Source organism: Neoarius graeffei, chromosome 9 (assembly GCF_027579695.1).
Source record: "Neoarius graeffei isolate fNeoGra1 chromosome 9, fNeoGra1.pri, whole genome shotgun sequence".
Classification (NCBI taxonomy): Eukaryota; Metazoa; Chordata; class Actinopteri; order Siluriformes; family Ariidae; genus Neoarius; species Neoarius graeffei.
Genome location: NC_083577.1, coordinates 31,806,693 through 31,825,837, shown reverse-complemented (window position 1 = coordinate 31,825,837; position 19,145 = coordinate 31,806,693). Strand labels below are relative to the sequence as shown.

At 43.5% G+C, this 19,145-nt stretch overlaps 1 protein-coding gene across 1 annotated transcript in view; it reads left to right on the top strand.

The window, feature by feature from the left end:
- The window catches only part of rnf17 (ring finger protein 17), a 93,093-nt gene that overhangs the window by 11,935 nt on the left and 62,013 nt on the right, over positions 1–19,145 (top strand). The window contains 4 exon segments of the mRNA XM_060929311.1: positions 16,523–16,622; positions 16,708–16,805; positions 17,113–17,193; positions 18,571–18,674. Of these exon segments, the coding sequence (XP_060785294.1) occupies positions 16,523–16,622; positions 16,708–16,805; positions 17,113–17,193; positions 18,571–18,674 (383 nt within the window).

The window sequence follows — 19,145 nt, the reverse complement described above, 5'->3', positions numbered from 1 at the left end:
CTAGATATATGTCTAAAATAAACGATCTACAGATTTGTGACCCTTATGGCTTACTGGACGGAGTTTTCACGACCGGATTTTGAACTGCCAGTGGAATACCCGGACGTGTATAATTACCTCATTAACTTTCCCTCGCTGTTCAGTGGTGAAGCACTGCGTGCTTATAAATCTCTGGACAGTTATCTCTACAGAAATTCAGGATTTGTCAGCGACTCGGATGTGGCATCTTGTAAACAAGAATCCTCATTGGACGGGTAAGTCACTTAAGTATTGAGTATAGCACTGACCAGCCGATTATAGAATAAGGTAATTCCAGCTGTAATTCCAAATCGTCCGCCTTGTTTACATGGATCTGGCGTTGGAGAGGTAGAGGCTTGGCAGTGGAGATTTGAGTAACTGTTTTCTGAGCTTAGTCAACAGGCCGGCTCTGCAGCCTCGCTTTTGCTTCCGCTCCCAGCGCTGCCTCCTTCGCTTTGCTTCCGAGAACAATCCACGGAGACCCCGCTGGTCTCGCTATCTCGTCCGGAATTTTTTTTTTTTTCTCGTCTGGAATGTTGTGCATGTGATGGAAATCGCTACAAACCGTCATTTTCTGCTGGAAACCAATGTCCAGTAAGTCCATACGGTTGTAGTGGATATTGAAGTCCGGTACAAACGAACAACACGCAAAAATACACACAAAAAACATAAACGTGCACAGGTAGGGAGAGCTTGTAGCCGCAGCTGTTGTAGTAGAATTGTATATAGTAGGGTTTTCCAGAAGAAAAGGGAGAAGTAGAAGGCGGAAATATGGCGTTTGACCGACAAGATGGCGTCTGTCACAATCTGGATCGGCTGTGACGTCACATGCAAGTGCTCCATAGGGGACCGGAGGGGTACGTGACGCAAATGCCCCTTTTTGAACCTCCGGCCCCAGCTCCGCCTTCTCCGAAACCACCGACACCAACGCCACGGGGACCTCCTCGTTCCAGAGTTTAAGCAGATTGAGGTGGTAAATCTGTAGCGCCCCACCCCTGTCCGTCCGCCTCACCTCGTAGTTGACGTCCCCAACTCGCTGTGTGACCTCAAAGGGTCCTTGCCACTTGGCGACCAATTTGGAGCTCGATGTGGGCAACGGTACGAGTACTTTATCTCCCGGTGCGAACTCTAAGGCGAGTCCCCTTGTTGTACAGGCGGGTTTGCCATTCTTGGGCCTGCCGCAAATTCTCCTGGGTTAGGTGGGTGAGGGTGTGGAGTTTTGCGCGCAGGTCCATAGTGTATTGAATTTCGTTTTTGCTTTGTGAAGGTCCTTCCTCCCAATTTTCCCGCAGCACATCTAGAATGCCGCGCGGCTTACGCCCATATAATAATTCGAACGGGGAGAACCCCGTGGAGGCTTGGGGAACCTCTCGCACTGAAAACAACCAGGGTTCGAGCCACTTATACCAGTTACACGCGTCCTCACTTACGAATTTTTTAATTATATTCTTGAGGGTGCAGTTGAACTGTTCAACTAAACCGTCCGTCTGTGGGTGATGCACGCTGGTGCGGATCGGCTTAATCCCCAATAACCCATACAGTTCGCGCAGTGTCTGTGACATAAACGTGGTGCCTTGGTCAGTCAGAATCTCTTTCGGTATTCCAACTCGGGAGATAACGCGGAAGAGCGCCTCCACAATACTGCATGCTGAGATACTGCGCAGAGGCACTGCTTCCGGTTATCGCGTTGCATGGTCCACCAGAACTAATATAAAGCGGTACCCTCGTGTCGACCGATCTAATGGCCCGACGAGATCCGGCCCGACTCTTTCGAACGGGGTCTCGATTAATGGTCGAGGGCGCAAAGGCGCTTTTGGAATGGCCGCTGGATTCACTAACTGGCATTCGCGGCACGCCGTACACCACCTGCGAACGTCGCCGCGAATCCCCGGCCAATAGAATCGGGCCATTATTCGGGCTAGTGTCTTATCCTGCCCCAAGTGTCCAGCCATGGGATTAAAGTGAGCCGCCTGGAATACCAATTCCCGGCGCCTCTTTGGAATTAACAGCTGCGTGACTTGCTCTTTTGTCTGAGTGTCCTGCGTCACTCGGTATAATCTATCCTTCATAATAGAAAAATAAGGGAAGGGCGGGGTGGCGTTCGGCGGGAGCGTTTGACCATTGATTACTCTCACTTGGTCAAACGCATGCCGCAGAGTCTCGTCTCGCGACTGCTCTAACGGGAAATCCGCGAGGGATTCCCCGAGAGAGGGAGGAGGAGCCTGTGGCTCCTCACTCTGATGCGGAGATGACGTAGACGGCTCTGTGACAGCTGCTCCCGCCAAGGCGACACCGGGACCTCCCCCTGCTGAAGTATGGCAGGACCCACTCTCCACTAAACGGCTCAACTCCCCGAATCCCAGCCAATCAGTCCCCAAAATTATCGAGTGGGTGAGGCGAGGATTAACTGCTGCCTTTACTATAAATTTTTCCTCTCGGAAAAAAATGTGGACCGACACCAAAGGGTAGCTGTGAACATCCACATGCACACACAACACCTTCACCCCCTGTGCTCCCCTCCAATGCCTTGTTTTGCACCAGGCTTTGGTGAATTGAGGTTTGATTACGACTGGAATCCACCAACGCCTGATATGTATCCCCTTGAATACTCACCGGTATGCGATACGCTCCGGCCCGATCAAGGGCGGCTCCTGGCGCGTCGGGGATCCGAACCACCGCGCCCACCTCCATTGCCGTGCACTGCTGTTGGAGGTGGCCTGGCTCCCCGCAGTGCCAGCAAACCAGCCCGGGCTTCCTCTCTGCACCGGTGTTCTGGGGCTCACTCACCTGGGGGGGGGGAGAGACGGACACAGAAGGGAGAAACGGGAGGGCACCGCGGGTGCGCCGGGCCGGCTGAGGTGGCGCCGGGCCCCGCCTCCGCGATGGGGGGAATGGGGCGAGGACGGGACACAGGGGGAGAGAGAGAGAGAGAGAGAAGAAAAGAGGCTGTCTGCTGTCCTGCCGCCGGGACAGCCGCCAAATGGTCCTCCGCCAGCTCGATGGCCTGATCCAGCGACGCTGGGCAGCGGCACTGGACCCACTCTGCAGTTCCTGTTGGCAAGCGCGCGTTGAACTGCTCCAGTACCACCTGGTCGATGATCCCCTTGGCGTCGCGGTTGTCGGCCCTTAGCCACCACCAGCAGGCGTCCCGGAGTTGCTGGCCAAACACGAACGGCCGGCCAACTTCCTCCAAGTGCAAAGCGCGGAAGCGCTGGCTCTGCTGTTCGGGGATGCGCACCACACGCTGGAGGACGGCCCGGCGAAGGTCCGTGTAGGCCAGCCGGCGGTCAGCGGGGAGCTGTAGCGCGGCCAGCTGTGCCTCTCCCGTTAGCAGGGGGAGGAGGCGCGCCGCATGCTGATCTATCGGCCACCCCGAGGTCTCTGCAACTTGCTCAAAGAGCGTGATGAAAGCCTTGGGGTCATCCTGCGGGCCCATCTTTGTCAGGGTGAGGGGGGACGGGCCCGCGGTGGGACCGCTGGTAGACCCCGCCGACGCGAGGAGGTGCCAGAACGCCTGTCGATCCTCTTGCTGGGCCAACACCAGGGCATCGAATCGCTGCTCCTGCTCCTTACGGAGAGTGACTAGCCCCTGGTGCTGGCTTTGCTGGGCCGTGGCGAGGGCGTGGACCAGGTCGGCAAATGGGGAAGACTCCATGGGGCGGTTCGGCGTCTGCGCTCCAGATCTCGGGTTTCAGTACCACTGTAGCGGTTCTTGTGAAAGGGTGGAGCACAGAAGATGGCAGGACAGAGTTCAGGTTGATATGGCGCTTTATTGCTACACTTTTCAGTCTAACAATTATTGAGAACTTCACAGACACACTCGGTGTCTGGTTCGGGGAAGAGACCCTCTGCTCTCGCTCTCCCTTCTTAAGTAGGGCGCGGTCACTGGGAAGACACACAAACACGGGTTAATTGCCCTCAGGTGTAGTGATTCTGCCACTTACCTTCCCTGACTCCTCCCCCCTGTCACAGACCAGCGCTTGACCACGCCCCTGCTGCCACAGCATTGCGATTTCTTATCCATCCATATAAAAAAAAAAAAAATCCCTCCCTCCCGACTGAACATTATTTTTTTTTTTGTTCACCCGGTGGACAGGAAACGGATTTTTTTTTTTTTAAGGATGGCCTCGTATAGTAATTATAATTTCAATAAACGGTTAATGTTCAGTTCCCTCTTCATTTATTCTCAATTCAAAAGGCACAACTGGGCCACACAGGTTGATAAGTGTGTAACGGACAATAACAATTTTATCCAAAGTATTAAGTAGGCCTAAGTATAAAGGGCATTTCTGCAGCAAATGCAGTCTGCAGTGGGTGGTTTTTTTGTTTTGTTTTTTTTTTCTAATTGCAATAGAACACAAACTTTTTGGTTAGTGGTCTTCTGGCAGTGGTTCAGGTAATAAAACAGCCTTATTATATGCGTTGTTGTCAGATGATGACTTTATTTGTCACTCATGTGAACCCCATGCTACAGACCACAGCATCACAGGCCTCCACCTGTCATGGCAACTGTTTCAACCATGTTAACAGTAAAAAGTGACCGTGTCGCTACCACCACAAAATGCTCCTAAAAGTCACCAGATGCCACCAAATGGGCTCCCTTTTTGCAAAATTTTGAGGGGGAACCCCCCTCATGTGCCCACATACTCTCCACTCTACAGGCTGCGCAAAATTAGAGCTTTATTTTAATCCTGGGGAGAAATGTATTAAAAAAAAAAAAAAAAAAAAACACATTCCCTGAACATGAGCAATTGTGCACTCTGATTGGCTGCTCTGCTACTTGGCTATCAGCTCATATACCGTGAGTAGAGAAAAATAAAATGGTGGCGACCATATGTCCAATGTTGATGTCATCTTCGGGATGTCGTTCTGAATCTCGCGAAATGGCGCTCACTGTATATCGTATTTCCAATGAGGGTATGTGAAGAAACAGATTTTTCACTTAAAATATCGAATTATGTTTTAGAATTTTATAGCGTTATCAGAATAGAAAACGATACATTTAAGCAATATCACATGACTGGGATGGCTGTAAAGATGATCACAGCTGTGCTGATATTCAGTACAACAGCACAACTTTGAGTGTGATATTGCTCATTTTATATAACGGTTCTATAAATAAGAAATTAATTTTCTGTAAACAATATGGAATGTTCTCTTTGTTTGCTCTACTAGCAGAAATAGACCTTGAAGATAGATACACTCACTTTATAGCATGTTGGCTAGCTAGCTAGCTCACATTGATTTGTACGACATTCCTGTTAAAGGTGCCTCGGTAAAATTGGTGTCCCTTTTTCTGTTTCCTCTTCATCTGACAAACTTTTAAAATCTATTAAAAAAAAAAAAAAGTTGTATTCCTGAAAAGTTTCATTTGCCATGTCTGCTGCTGATGACACGAACACTGCTATAGTAACTCTTTTGGACTAGGAAGTGGAAGTTTGTGGTGAGCAGTGTGATGCACACAGTGAAACATCCCGGTGCTGTTATATATATATATATATATATATATATATATATATATATATATATATATATATATATAAATCAGCACTATTGTAACGCCTCTTGACTAACATCTGCACAAAAGTCTCTAGATTTGTTGCCAGGCTCTTTTTTTTTTTTTTTTTTTTTTTTTTTTTTGAGAATCAGGCCATTATTAAAAAATGTTCTGTTTCCGGTCCACCGGCCGGGTGAGTGCCATTTGAGCGGTTGAAATTTTTATTTATTTACTTTTTAACGCCGGTTTTTCGACATATTTTTTTTTCCGGGTTCATAAATCTAAAATCCAACTTGACATTTCCGCATTCCCAGGGCTTTCCACTAAGGCTCATACTAGCCAGCCATGACAAATAAGTAGCCAGCCGGGGGGGAGTAAACACAAACTCCTGTGCACGCAGTTCCCAGGATTAAATGTATTTTCCGCAGACCATTTATTTATTCACGTTACTCAAATACAAAGTAAAATGGCAGTAAATCTTCTTTCTTTTCTTGCGTATTGCATCATGAGGCGTTCCTGGCTTGTAAATCTCTTATTTTCGGTGCATGACACATTCACGCAACCGAGCATGCTATGAATTAACAGCGACAGCGGTCTGCAGTGGCGGCTACACAATTACACACTCGGCGAACATTTCTCCATTTGTGTATGAAAATACACTCCAACCACTCAGTTTGGTTTCATTTACAACCAACGGTGTCTTTTGATGCCAGCACGTAATTGAGCGAGAGAAGACTGGTTTACCAGAGACAAAATAAGCGTTATCTCTGCTTCTGTTCCCTCCGACACACTACTGCCTCCGCCGAGTGTGCGTGCACTCTGAATTGAATCAGCTCTGCGCATGCGCCGTGCGGCCCAAAAAAAAAATGGCAGCCACCAATGAAGGAAGGAGATCCGGAGTTTTCAAACATTTGCTTAAGTGTGAAATTGCAAAATGGTATTCTAGCGAACAACAAAATAGTAAAGATTCAGAAAAACAAATCATTCAGTGATCATTTTAATAGTGTAATTTCATCCGAACTAGGCCTAACGGTCGATTTAGAACTACAAAAAGTCCATGTGTCGGACATTTTAAGTACCTTTGTAAAAGTTTTGCAAATGTTGCAGTCAGCATTTAAAATGCTAACAAAGTTTTTGTACAAGTTTCAGTTGATTAAACTGTCATTTTATTAAATGTCTGCTTTTGTAATAAAGTACTGAAAGAAAAAGCAAACACAGCATTGCGATTTCTTATATATAAAAAAATCTCCCGACTGAATTTTTTTGCTCACCTGGTGGACAGGAAACGGATTTTTTTTTTTTTAAGGATGGCCTCAAAGGGATCTTAAGTCACCAAATCCAGTAACAGTCTTTAAGTTGGAAACGTCTTGATGTCAGTGTCAGCCTCAACCAGCCCAGTATCACCATCTGAACCCCTTAAACCCTTTCTAAAGCATTACTACCATTGATGAATATACAGTACAAAGAAAACCCCAGAAAGTGACAAGGATATAGGATATTGTCGTAAATAACAGCTCTTTAAAATTGGTTTACTTTTTTTTTTTTTTTTTTAATTTTATTTATTTATTTTAAATAATGCACATTCACAGGGTAAAAAAAAATTGTTTTATTTGTGGGCAGCACAACACATAACTATGCCTGAATTTAGTTCCAGTCTGGAGCAGTCACACCATAACTATAATTTTAACTACAGGTAGTCATTGACTTACGACTGATTTGACTTTACAATCGTCTGGTTATGACTGGCAAGTGTTTGCTAGCTGAGCGTACGATGGTCTCCGCCCCAGCTCCCAGCAGCGCCTAGCATCCAGCCAGTGTTGCCAGATACTGCTGACGGTTTCCAGCCCAAAATATGTTCAAAACCCGCCCAATCTGGCAACACTGCATCCAGCCTCTTCTGTTAGGTGTGCAGTGTTTCACTGGACAAACAACGAGCAAGCTACAGCGCGCATACGGCTTAACCAGATCTTGTGCTATAATGTGCGCAGCTGGTAATCAAAGTAACTTTCACTTTTCTGTTCTGTTCCACTGTTCTGTGTCCAATGTCCAAAATGAAAAGTTAGTTTTCAACTGTTCAGCTAAAAAAAAAAGTAATTAAAACGATTGTGTTGTTGAAATGATGTTTGCAATTTATTTATAATCAAAAACTGATACAGGTAGATGAAAGTGTGATAAAGTACTATACTAGTGTGTGATAAAGTACTATACTAGTACTACTGAGTGATAAGAAGTCCTAGTGAATGCTTGATAAGTAGACAATAATAAATAATTAGGTGCACTATGACTCAAAATAATATACCAGCAAGAAATAAAAGTTACTTTCACCCCGAATATGCAGTGTTTGACTTAAACCAAATAATGAGCCAAGGTAATGAAATAAAATGTTGATAAAATAAGACTTTAAGATGATTACAATATCATTACACATCACAATATACTTGCGTTCATTTAACATAGGCCGACTTACGACCAGATCGGTTTACAACCGGTCAGTCGTAACCAAACGCGGTCATAAGTCGACGACTACCTGTATAATATCGCTTGGTCCTGCCACTCGGGTAAATAAATGCATGCAATTTAGGAAGAGTCATGGAAGTTTTTTCCAAGTAGTAGCACATATCGCTTGGACTTCAAAACAGCCCATGCATATACTCCAGTGGTTGATCGGTCATGGACTATGGATTATGGAAATATAATAAAAGAATACAAAATACGAAGTGGTTACGGATTTTAATATGGATGCATCACGGATGCTAATAATTTACGGCTTGGTCACGGGCGTTTCAGTGTATTACAGATTGGTTACTGATTTCTTACAGATGTATCACAGATAAAAAAAAAAAAAAAAAATTAAGAAGTCTAAAACAATGAAATCTTTGGACTTTTAAAATATCTTGCCTGCATTTATATGTTTAATTTAAGATTGATATTTCACAGAAAATCCCATCCAGGAATAAAAGGTCCGTGGTTTGTATTTTTTATATATATATATATATATATATATATATATATATATATATATATATATATATATATATATATATATATATATATATAATTTTATTTTCTGTGAATCTGTATTCTGTGACTTCATTATGCAACAACGATGTACACACATGCTTGTGAAGAATAGCACGGTTTTTTTTTTTTTTTTAATAAAAGGTGGTGACTGCAAAGTCACCTGAAATTTAAAAAAAAAAAATTGTGCATGGCATCTTCTTATGTCCTGCAAAAACAATATCATGCTGACGAGATGTGATCATTTTGATGTGCTGAGGGTCGCTTTCCTATGTTTTAGGAATGAATATCCCATCTCTTGAGGTAAACAGTATGGCCCCATGGAAACAGCCGATCACGAGGAGCTTTAACTCTCTTCTCTTCTTTAGTGTTCTTCCTGATGGCAGCTCTGCTCTGACAGCTTCAGCCATCAAAGTTTTCTAGGGAAGAATTACAGTAGTGGTTTCCCGTTGCCTTCTACTGGATTATTAGTTTTTCTCCTCTCAGACATGCACATTCACACCTCTGGACAATTTTAGAATGAGCTTTAACTAATACCCTGTCCACACTAGGGATTTTGTACCGATACGAAACTACTTTCGTACCGCAACACCTGTCCACACTAGCAACTATACCGGTACTGTAGCGGTATAACTGTATCGGTACGAAACCCACAAATGTATGGGTTTCGTATCGGTACTGTAGCGCTTCGCTGTAGTGTGGACAGATGAAGCGGCTCTGTATCGATACAAATATAATGCACAAGCGCAAAGTCACACACCTCAATCGATGTCTTCGCTGAATAAAATGGTGAAGAACGGAGATTCGTTTTCTTTGTTTCTTTCTCAACTGCCTTGCGCGGTTTATACGATTCGACTGAATAAATGACCACCAGAAATACAGATTGTACGGTACATTGCCAACAGAAAGCACACACGTTGTTTCATCCACCATATTCTCGGAAGGAAGTTACTCGGTAACCACGGAAACATTTCGTGCACGTGCATTTCAATTACCGTGAAAGAAAACTGCAAACATTTCTCGCTAGTGTGGACAGATGCACTAAACTGTACCGGTATACTTTGTATCGATACAGTTATACCACTATTGTACCGGTGTGTGTGTGTGTGTGTGTGTATATATGTGAACACGGCATAATTAGCATAACTTGGGAACTGGGTTAGACCAAGATGGTGATGCACAGACAGCATTGTGACTCTGGATCGACCTCCGAGAGTTTTGAGTTGCAGGGATATAATTTGTGATTGCCATTCACGGATAGACCCGTGAAACAAAAGACGAATACATCTTTTCTCTGTTACTGCTTTTGTTTTATCATTTATTTCTCTGTAAGATTAAAACATTTAGGTGTCTACAGTGGCATGCAAAAGTTTGGGCACCCTTACTGAAAATGTCTGTTACTGTGAATAGTTAAGTGAGCAGAAGATGAACTGATCCCCAAAAGGCATAAAGATAAAGATGACACCTTTTCTTTTCAGCGTTTTCTGCAGGATTTTTGTATTTTTGTTTTGTAAAATTGGAGAGTAAAAAAAAGAAAAGGAACACCATGCGAAAGTTTGGGCATCCCAATACATTTGAGTTCTCAGGTAACTTTTACCAAGGTTCCAGACCTTAATTAGCTTATTGAGCTGCGGCTTGTTCAAATTCTTCGTTAGGAAAGGTCAGATGATCTCATCTCATTATCTCTAGCTGCTTTATCCTGTTCTACAGGGTCGCAGGCAAGCTGGAGCCTATCCCAGCTGACTACGGGCGAAAGGCAGGGTACACCCTGGACAAGTCGCCAGGTCATCACAGGGCTGACACATAGACACAGACAACCATTCACACTCACATTCACACCTACGGTCAATTTAGAGTCACCAGTTAACCTAACCTGCATGTCTTTGGACTGTGGGGGAAACCGGAGCACCCGGAGGAAACCCACGCGGAGAACATGGAAACTCCGCACAGAAAGGCCCTCGCCGGCCACAGGGCTCGAACCCGGACCTTCTTGCTGTGAGGCGACAGCACTAACCACTACACCACCGTGCCGCCAGGTTAGATGATGCAGATTTCAAAGCTGTATAAATTCTCTGACTCCTCAAACTTGTCCCTAAAATCAACAGCCATGGGCTCCTCTAAGCAACTCCCTCGCATTCTGAATAATAAAATAATTGATGCTCACAAAGCAGGAGAAGGCTACAAGAACGTAGCAAAGTGTTTTCAGGTAGCTGTTTCTTCAGATCGTAATGTTATTAAGAAATGGCAGTTAACAGAAACAGTGGAGATCAAGGTGAGGTCTGGAAGATGAAGAAAACTTTCTGAAAAAACTGCTTGTTGGATTGCTAGAAAGGCAAATTAAAAACCCCTGTTTGACTGCAAAAGACCTTCAGAAAGATTGAGCAGACCCTGGAGTGGTGGTGCACTGTTCTACCATGTAGCGACACCTGAACAAATATGACCTTCATGGGAGAGTCATCAGAAGAAAACCATTCCTGCGTCCTAGCCACAAAATTCAGCGTCTGAAGTTTGCAAATGAACACCTAAGCAAGCCTGATGCATTTTGGAAACAAGTCCTGTGGACTGATGAAATCAAAATAGAACTTTTTGGCCACAATGTGCAAAGGTATGTTTGGAGAAAAAAAGGGTGCCAAATTCCAGGAAAAGAACACCTCTCCAACTCTGAAGCATGGGTGTGGATCGATCATGCTTTGGGGTTGTGTGCAGCCAGTGGCACAGGGCACATTTCATTGGTCGAGGGAAGCATGGATTCGAATAAATACCAGCAAATTCTAGAAGCAAACATCACACCATCTGTAAAAAAGTTGAAGTTAAAAAGAGGATGAGTCCTACAATAAGACGATGATCCAAAACACACCTCAAAATCTACAATGGAATACCTCAAGAGGCACAAGCTGAAGGTTTTGCCCTGGCCCTCACATACCCCTTTTCCACCAAATCAGTTCCAGGGCTGGTTCGGAGCCAGTGCTGGTGCTGGTTCACAACTTGTTCAACTTGCGAGCCAGCTGAGAACCAGTTTGCTTTTCCATAGCTCGCGGTGCTAAGGGAAGCCACGTCATTACGTTGCTGTATACGTCAGTTACGTCGCTACGTTTGCATAAACCTTGGCGCGAATATCGAAGCAAAAACAACACAGAAGAAGCAGCAACAATAATAATAATGGATGACTTCGCGTTTGTACAGCTGCTGCTTCTCGTCGCTTAAAAATGGCGATCTTTCGCGGTCTTGTTATTGTTGTTGGTCTTAACAACTCCGCCCCCCCGCTGATGTAAGCGGTTCTTTCCTCTGGCCCAGCAGAGAGTTGGTGCTAGCCTGGAACTGGTTTTTCTGGCCCCAGAGCCAGTTCTTTGTCAGTGGAAACAGAAAACCCGGTTCCAAACTAAGCACTGGCCCCGAACCAGCCCTGGAACTGCTTTGGTGGAAAAGGGGCAACCGTCCCCTGACCTAAACATCATTGAAAATCTGTGGATAGATCTCAAAAGAGCAGTGCATGCAAGACAGCTCAAGAAACTTGTAAAACTGGCAGCCTTTTGAAAGGATGAATGTGTGAAAATCCCCCAGGTAAGAACTGAAAGATTATTAGCTGGCTACAAAAAGTGTTTACAAGCTGTGATACTTCCCAAAGGGGGTGTTACTAGGTACTAACCATGCAGGGTGCCCAAACTTTTGCTTTGGGCCCTTTTCCTTTTTTGTCATTTTTGAAAATGTAAAAGATGAAAATAAAAAAAATTTGTTTTTGCTTAAAATATAAAGGGAATGAGTCATCTTTTAACTTTATGCCTTTTGGAGATCATTTTATCTTCAGCTTGCTTAACTGTTCACAGTAACAGCAATTTTGACCAGGGGTGCCCAAACTTTTGCATACCACTGTAACTCCATACTCAGACTCACCAATCCAAGACAAGCACTGCAAATTCTTCATCAGATTTTGTGTTTTTCATCTTTCAGTCGATTCCAGCGGTCGAGCTGTCTCTTCATGAAAATTCTTGAGAACAACCTTTTGGTTTCCATCGCTTTTCTGGCGCACTTTCTAGCTGATTTTTGCTTTCATAGTTCCCTTTTCTTTATCACCGACTTTTAGGTGGCAGGATAGCGTTGTCTGCCATATTTGCCCATGTCAACTTGTTTTGGTTAAAAGTAGGTCAAACACACCCCATGGTGGTCATGTGATATTGTTGCTCACTTGCTTCAGTGATCTTCAGAATCCTAAAATGCAGGACGCTTTTTATCTTGGCAAAACATTTACACATAGGATACATGGTGTGTGCAGCAGCACGACTCCTCAGTTTCAACTCAAAACATCTCAAAACTACAACAATAGAAATAGAACATTTCTGTCCAGAATTCAACTTTGCAGTCAGAAACGTTAAATTATAACCATTTTAATAAATTTACTCATAACCACAGCCCATGTGCATTTACTTCAGCATACCTATTTGGTTCGTGAAACAGTGATATAATTAATACATTCACAACCTCCAGTATTGGGGGGGGGGGGGAAAGAGCCCATAGCTGTTAAATAGCCCAATTCCATGGATATTTCTTGTGTCTGTGTTACCTGAAGTGGGGGAGATTTTGACTCCTAATATACAGTAATTTGATTTATACTTCTGCTGGTTTGTCCACTTATTATTTCAGGGCTTTTGCCAAAGTGCGGATACGTGGCATTCTGCCGCGCTGTACGACGTCAGTGCCGTGCTGTCACTTGCACACCAAAAAAAAAAAAAAGCAGTGCCATAAATTGACCAATGCAGAGTACTGTCCGCACCTAAATGCCTCCTGTTTTCCTCTGAAAATGCGTAATAACTAATAGAAATAGGAAGATATTACTAGACTGTCCTGGTACTCAATCCAGAAGTGAAAATAAAGGCTTTCGCTGCAGGCACTGACTGTCATTTGCAGCCATATATAAAACCATGTTCTAGGTGCTGGTCACTAGATGGTGGTGTTCTGATTTTGACCTCGATTCTGTTCTTGGCATCCTGGAATTGTAAAATGAAGAGGCGTGCTATGAAGTGTTTTTGTTTCAAATCTAATTTTGCCCCTTGCATATTTGACAAGGTAAAAAACAGCAAATTTACTAATGTTGAATTGTGCCTAAATCAGCCCTAGATGCCTCCAGAATGCACCATTTTTTGAAGTCTCTAATTTAAATTTTCAGAGAAAGCATGCCCCCGGACCCCCCAGCAGCCTTCAGGCCCTCTAGGCCAGGCCAGGCTCCACATCAGTAGACTTTTTTTTTTTTTTTTCCTTTTTCCTCTGGGGAAAGCCATATATATATATATATATATATATGGCTGGATAATGCAGGACTGACAGACAGCACAGAGGCACTAATCATGGCAGCACAAGAACAGGCCATAAGCACAAGAGCCATAGAGGCCAGGATCTACCAGAGTAGATCAGACCCAAGATGCAGACTGTGCAAAGAAGCCCCTGAAACAGTCCAGCACATAGTTGCAGGGTGTAAGATGCTAGCTGGATCAGCGTACATGGAGAGGCACAACCAAGTGGCTGGGATAGTATACAGGAACATCTGCAACCAGTATGGAATAGAAGTACCCAAGTCCCAATGGGCCATACCACAGAAGGTGGCTGAGAACAGCAGGGCCAAGGTTCTGTGGGACTTCAGCTTCCAGACTGACAAACAGATCCTGGCTAACCAACCGGACATAGTGGTGGTGGACAAAGAGCAGAAGAGGGTGGTGGTGATAGATGTGGCGATCCCAGCTGACGCCAACATCAGGAAGAAGGAACATGAGAAACTTGAAGTATCAAGGGTTGAAAGAGCAGCTGGAACGGATGTGGAAGGTCAAGGGTTGCGTGGTCCCCGTGGTAGTGGGGGCACTTGGGGCAGTAACCCCCAAACTGGGAGAGTGGCTCCAGCAAATCCCAGGAACAACATCTGAAGCCTCAGTCCAGAAGAGCGCAGTACTCGGAACATCGAAGATACTGCGCAGAACCCTCAAACTCCCAGGCCTCTGGTAGAGGACCCGAGCTTGAGGATGACATGGATACACCCCACCCCCCTGCCGGGGGTGAGAAGGGGAGATTTTATTTATATATATATATATATATATATATATATATATATATATATATATATATATATATATATATATATATATATATATATCTCATCTCATTATCTCTAGCCGCTTTATCCTTCTACAGGGTCGCAGGCAAGCTGGAGCCTATCCCAGCTGACTACGGGCGAAAGGCGGGGTACACCCTGGACAAGTCGCCAGGTCATCACAGGGCCGACACATAGACACAGACAAACATTCACACTCACATTCACACCTACGGTCAATTTAGAGTCACCAGTTAACCTAACCTGCATGTCTTTGGACTGTGGGGGAAACCGGAGTACCCGGAGGAAACCCACGCGGACACGGGGAGAACATGCAAACTCCACACAGAAAGGCCCTCGCCGGCCCCGGGGCTCGAACCCAGGACCTTCTTGCTGTGAGGCGACAGCGCTAACCACTACACCACCGTGCCGCCCATATATATATATATATATATATATATATATATATATATATATAAAAAAAAAAAAATGTTAATGAAGAAATGTCTGAGGGCGGCGTAGTGGCTAGCACTGTTTCCTCACAGCAAGAAGGTCCGGGTTCAAGCCCCGTGGCCGGCGAGGGCCTTTCTGTGTGGAGTTTGCATGTTCTCCCCGTGTCCGCGTGGGTTTCCTCCGGGTGCTCTGGTTTCCCCCACAGTCCAAAGACATGCAGGTTAGGTTAACTGGTGACTCTAAATTGACCGTACTGTAGGTGTGAGTGTGAATGGTTGTCTGTGTCAGCCCTGTGATGAGATGGTGACTTGTCCAGGGTGTACCCCGCCTTTCGCCCATAGTCAGCTGGGATAGGCTCAAGCTTGCCCGTGACCCTGTAGGACAGGATAAGCGGCTACAGATAATGGATGGGTGGATGTGTCTGAAAAAATTAATGCTAGTTGCATTGTTTGCGTTTCTTAGAAATTTGCAGAATTTCTCACAATGGGACTGCGTTTAGTGGCTTAACTGCAGTAAATGCAGCCTTATTATTAAAACACAACTTTCTCAGTTATATTAAGTACATAAAGCTAGTTTGTGTCATTACTACACCCCATAACATGAAATCAGTGTCTGGATTTGTATTTATACAGACTTTTTTTTTTTTTTTTTTAAATCCTGGAGTTTCCTGATCATTCATTCAAGTAGAAAAGTGGATCAGTCCATATGAAATCACCAAAGGCCTCCTGACTGACCATCTCCGATTTGCTTCATACTTTTCACAAACTACTGTTATTATTCTCCGTAAACACCATACAAAATTTCAGCCTTATATCTTTTATTAGTTTTTGAGATATTGGGGCTTTAAAAATGGGGTGTGACACTGATTTTACTGTGAAAACAAGTGGTACAGAAAAAGATGCTAAGTTCAATAAGTCATTACTTTTGAACTATTCATGCTAAATGCATGAAATTTTCAGGAATTGTTCTTGGGTACTAGATGTCTTTTTAACTACTCTAAAAGAAGATCCACAGTTGCATATTTGTCAGTTTATAGCTTGCTGGAAACTGTGGAGAAAAAAAAATTGTTTGTGCTTTGGAGCAGTTTTGGCCCTCTGTATTTCCACGTTGAAGCACATCGGATCGTTCAAACTTTGGTATTTATTTCTCATTTTGTAGTACTATTTTGGTGACCTAAGTATTTTTCTAAAATAAATAAAATTTTCTGATTCATGAGGCATTAAAAATGAATCATTTCACGCCTACATTTCAAATGCATATTGCTCATGTATGACAAGGTCTACCATAAAAAGAATTATACCACTGGAAAGTGCATGTCTTCATTAATCTATTGAAAAAATATGAAGTTGGGGATTATGAACCATAAAATACAAACTATGAACGAGTGGGATGTACAAACTTTTGACTGGTACTGTACTTTGATTGAAGTTCATAATTGTATTAACATTGAACTTTTGCTGTAGATGAGCACTGAAATTGGTGAGGAAGGGGTTGATGGTTTGCAAGTGGACAGCAGGATAATTGGCCTTATCTACACAGCCAAGATGAACTCCAAGAGGAGGTGATTCCTTCCCCCTTTACTAAGCTAATAAATAATGCATTACCATGAAAACCTTGACATAAATTATTTGCTGTCTGAATAAATGCATAAATGGAAGGGTTCTCCATGGGGGAGTCAGACAGACACTTCGCAGATTGAGGAGTCCAGCAGGAGACGTGTCTACCCCGAAGCAGCTTTCTGAAGAGGTACATGTGATTGACTGACTATTACAGTTTTTTTCATAGGCCAAGTTATGAGTCACGTGCTCAGCCAGTTTAACGTTGGAATTAGATTTGTTTGTGTTGGAGGGATCCCTGTTGATAGCATTGACTTTGAGGTCTACAGGTCTGTGTCGGTTGGGAAATATTCAACTTATGTTGATTTAAAAATTCATGTTATTTTTACTAAATTCAATAGATCTTAAAAAAAATTGTACAGATGTTTTATTGTAAACGGTTTTAAAAAATAGTGTTCAGCTGTACAAAAACAGTAAAAGAAATCAACTGTGTGCAGGGTCCAGATATGGTGAAGATTCTAAATGAAGCCCTCTGTAAAGCATCAGAAAACCTTAATACCGTGGACAGCCTGTACCAGGTAAAGGATGCATACTGGTGTCAGATCACGAAATCCAGGGATACATGTCGGCCCGGGGGCATTTTGAGTTATTGACAGATTCAGAAAGTACAGTTTCTAAGCTTTCCAATGATGCCTTCCATGTGGAGATCTGACAATATTTGAAGAATGTGTGGCCTTTTGAAAGTGCATACTTCTTAAAACAGGAAAGGGAGAAAATCGCCCTCAAATTTTTCCTTCTCAGGGGCGTCGTGGCTCAGGTGGATGAGGCGCCGTGCCATGGATCCGGGGACCCGGGTTTGGTTCCGGCCCGAGGTCATTTCCCGATCCCTCCCCGTCTCTCTCTCCCGCTCGTTTCCTGTCTCTGCACTGTCCTATCCAATAAAGGTGAAAAAAGCCCCCCCCCCCCCCCCCAAAAAAAGTTCTTTCTCAGTTACTCTGGGTGCAGGGAGGGCACATAATGGTGCTCATTTGCATGACATTAAGGAAAGCCCTACCCCCTACTAGCTAGCACGATGCTACTTTCATGTAAACAAAGATCACCACGTCAATTTTCCTTCCATGCAAAGTATGCCCAACACAATTATGAAGTACAAAAATAAGTCCTAAAGTATACGTTAACGTTTTGTGGTTGAAAAATTACTCGCACCTTAAGAAAGATAGCACGATGATAACACAACGCTACTTTCATGTAACCAAACCACAACGCTCTCCGTTACATGCAAAAATAACCACACAGCCTTAGATTAATAGACTTACCCCATCAGAAAGAGAAACGTCGCCTTGCACACACCAATGCCTCCGATGGAATAATGTAGTCCTAGAACACTTCCTTTTGGTTGTTGTTTTTTTTTTTTTTTGCTAGAAATGGTTATCTCCGATGTAATCACCGTGTGTCTGTTTGCTTCGCGGTGTTTCAGCTCTTCTGCGCTCTGTTTAGCTTGCTCATTCCATAGTGAAATTACATGCCTGTATGCAGCTTAAGTAGCCATGCGCTCAGCCCGTATCATACAGCTGATTCGCGAAAAAACAACAACAAAAGACTTAAATCATCATGTGAATGGCCCATATGGTAATTTACCCACACCCCCCAGCAGGCTACATTCCTGACAAAAACGAGACAATTTGCAACAAAAAATGTATGCTTTTCCAACAAAACAATCTATTATCTGAAATACTGATTGCATTCTTCAAGATCTCAACTTGCATATTATGGAAAAAAATGAAAATGTCAAATTTCGAAAAAAAAATGCTGCTTTTGTGATTTTCTCAGATTCATTTCGGCCGACATGCGTCCCTGGATTCCGTGAAGTGTCTGTTACAGCCCTTGTTATTAGAAAAGTTGTTACTTCTGCTCGTGGTGACTTTCCCTTGATTCAAATTTGTTTTTGCTCCAAGACTCTGGTTACAGGAATTCAGTCTCGACTGAAGAAAGAGAGGAATCGAATCATAAAGGAAATTGATGACTGCATTGAAAAGGCAATTGTGCTACTGCAAAGAAGGTGTGTTGTACCGTATACACTGATCGAAAAATCATCAGGGAGTTAGTTGGACCCTTTCTCACCATAAATATCTCATCATGTTAACATGCAAAACTGACTGGTCAAAGGGAGATATGCTGTGTTACACCATTCTCCATTCTTGTAGTTCAAGTTCACATCATAATTTAGTGACTATAAGCAAATAACCTGCATCCACTAGTATGTTGAACTGCAAACATGTTAAACCTTAACAGAATGTTAAGGTTTAACATACAAGTTTTTTTTTTTTTTTTCCCCCCCCAGTGAGCCCTATTGTTTTTTGTTTTGTGTTTTTGTTCTCATAATAGGATGCTTCACAAGTCAGAATTGTGGAGGTGCCAGTAATGCTGCAACTGTACAATTTGTGCTTGAAAAGAATAATGAAACTATACAACTCAATATTAAAAAAAATATATATATATATATATATATAATTTTTAAATTTACTTACTT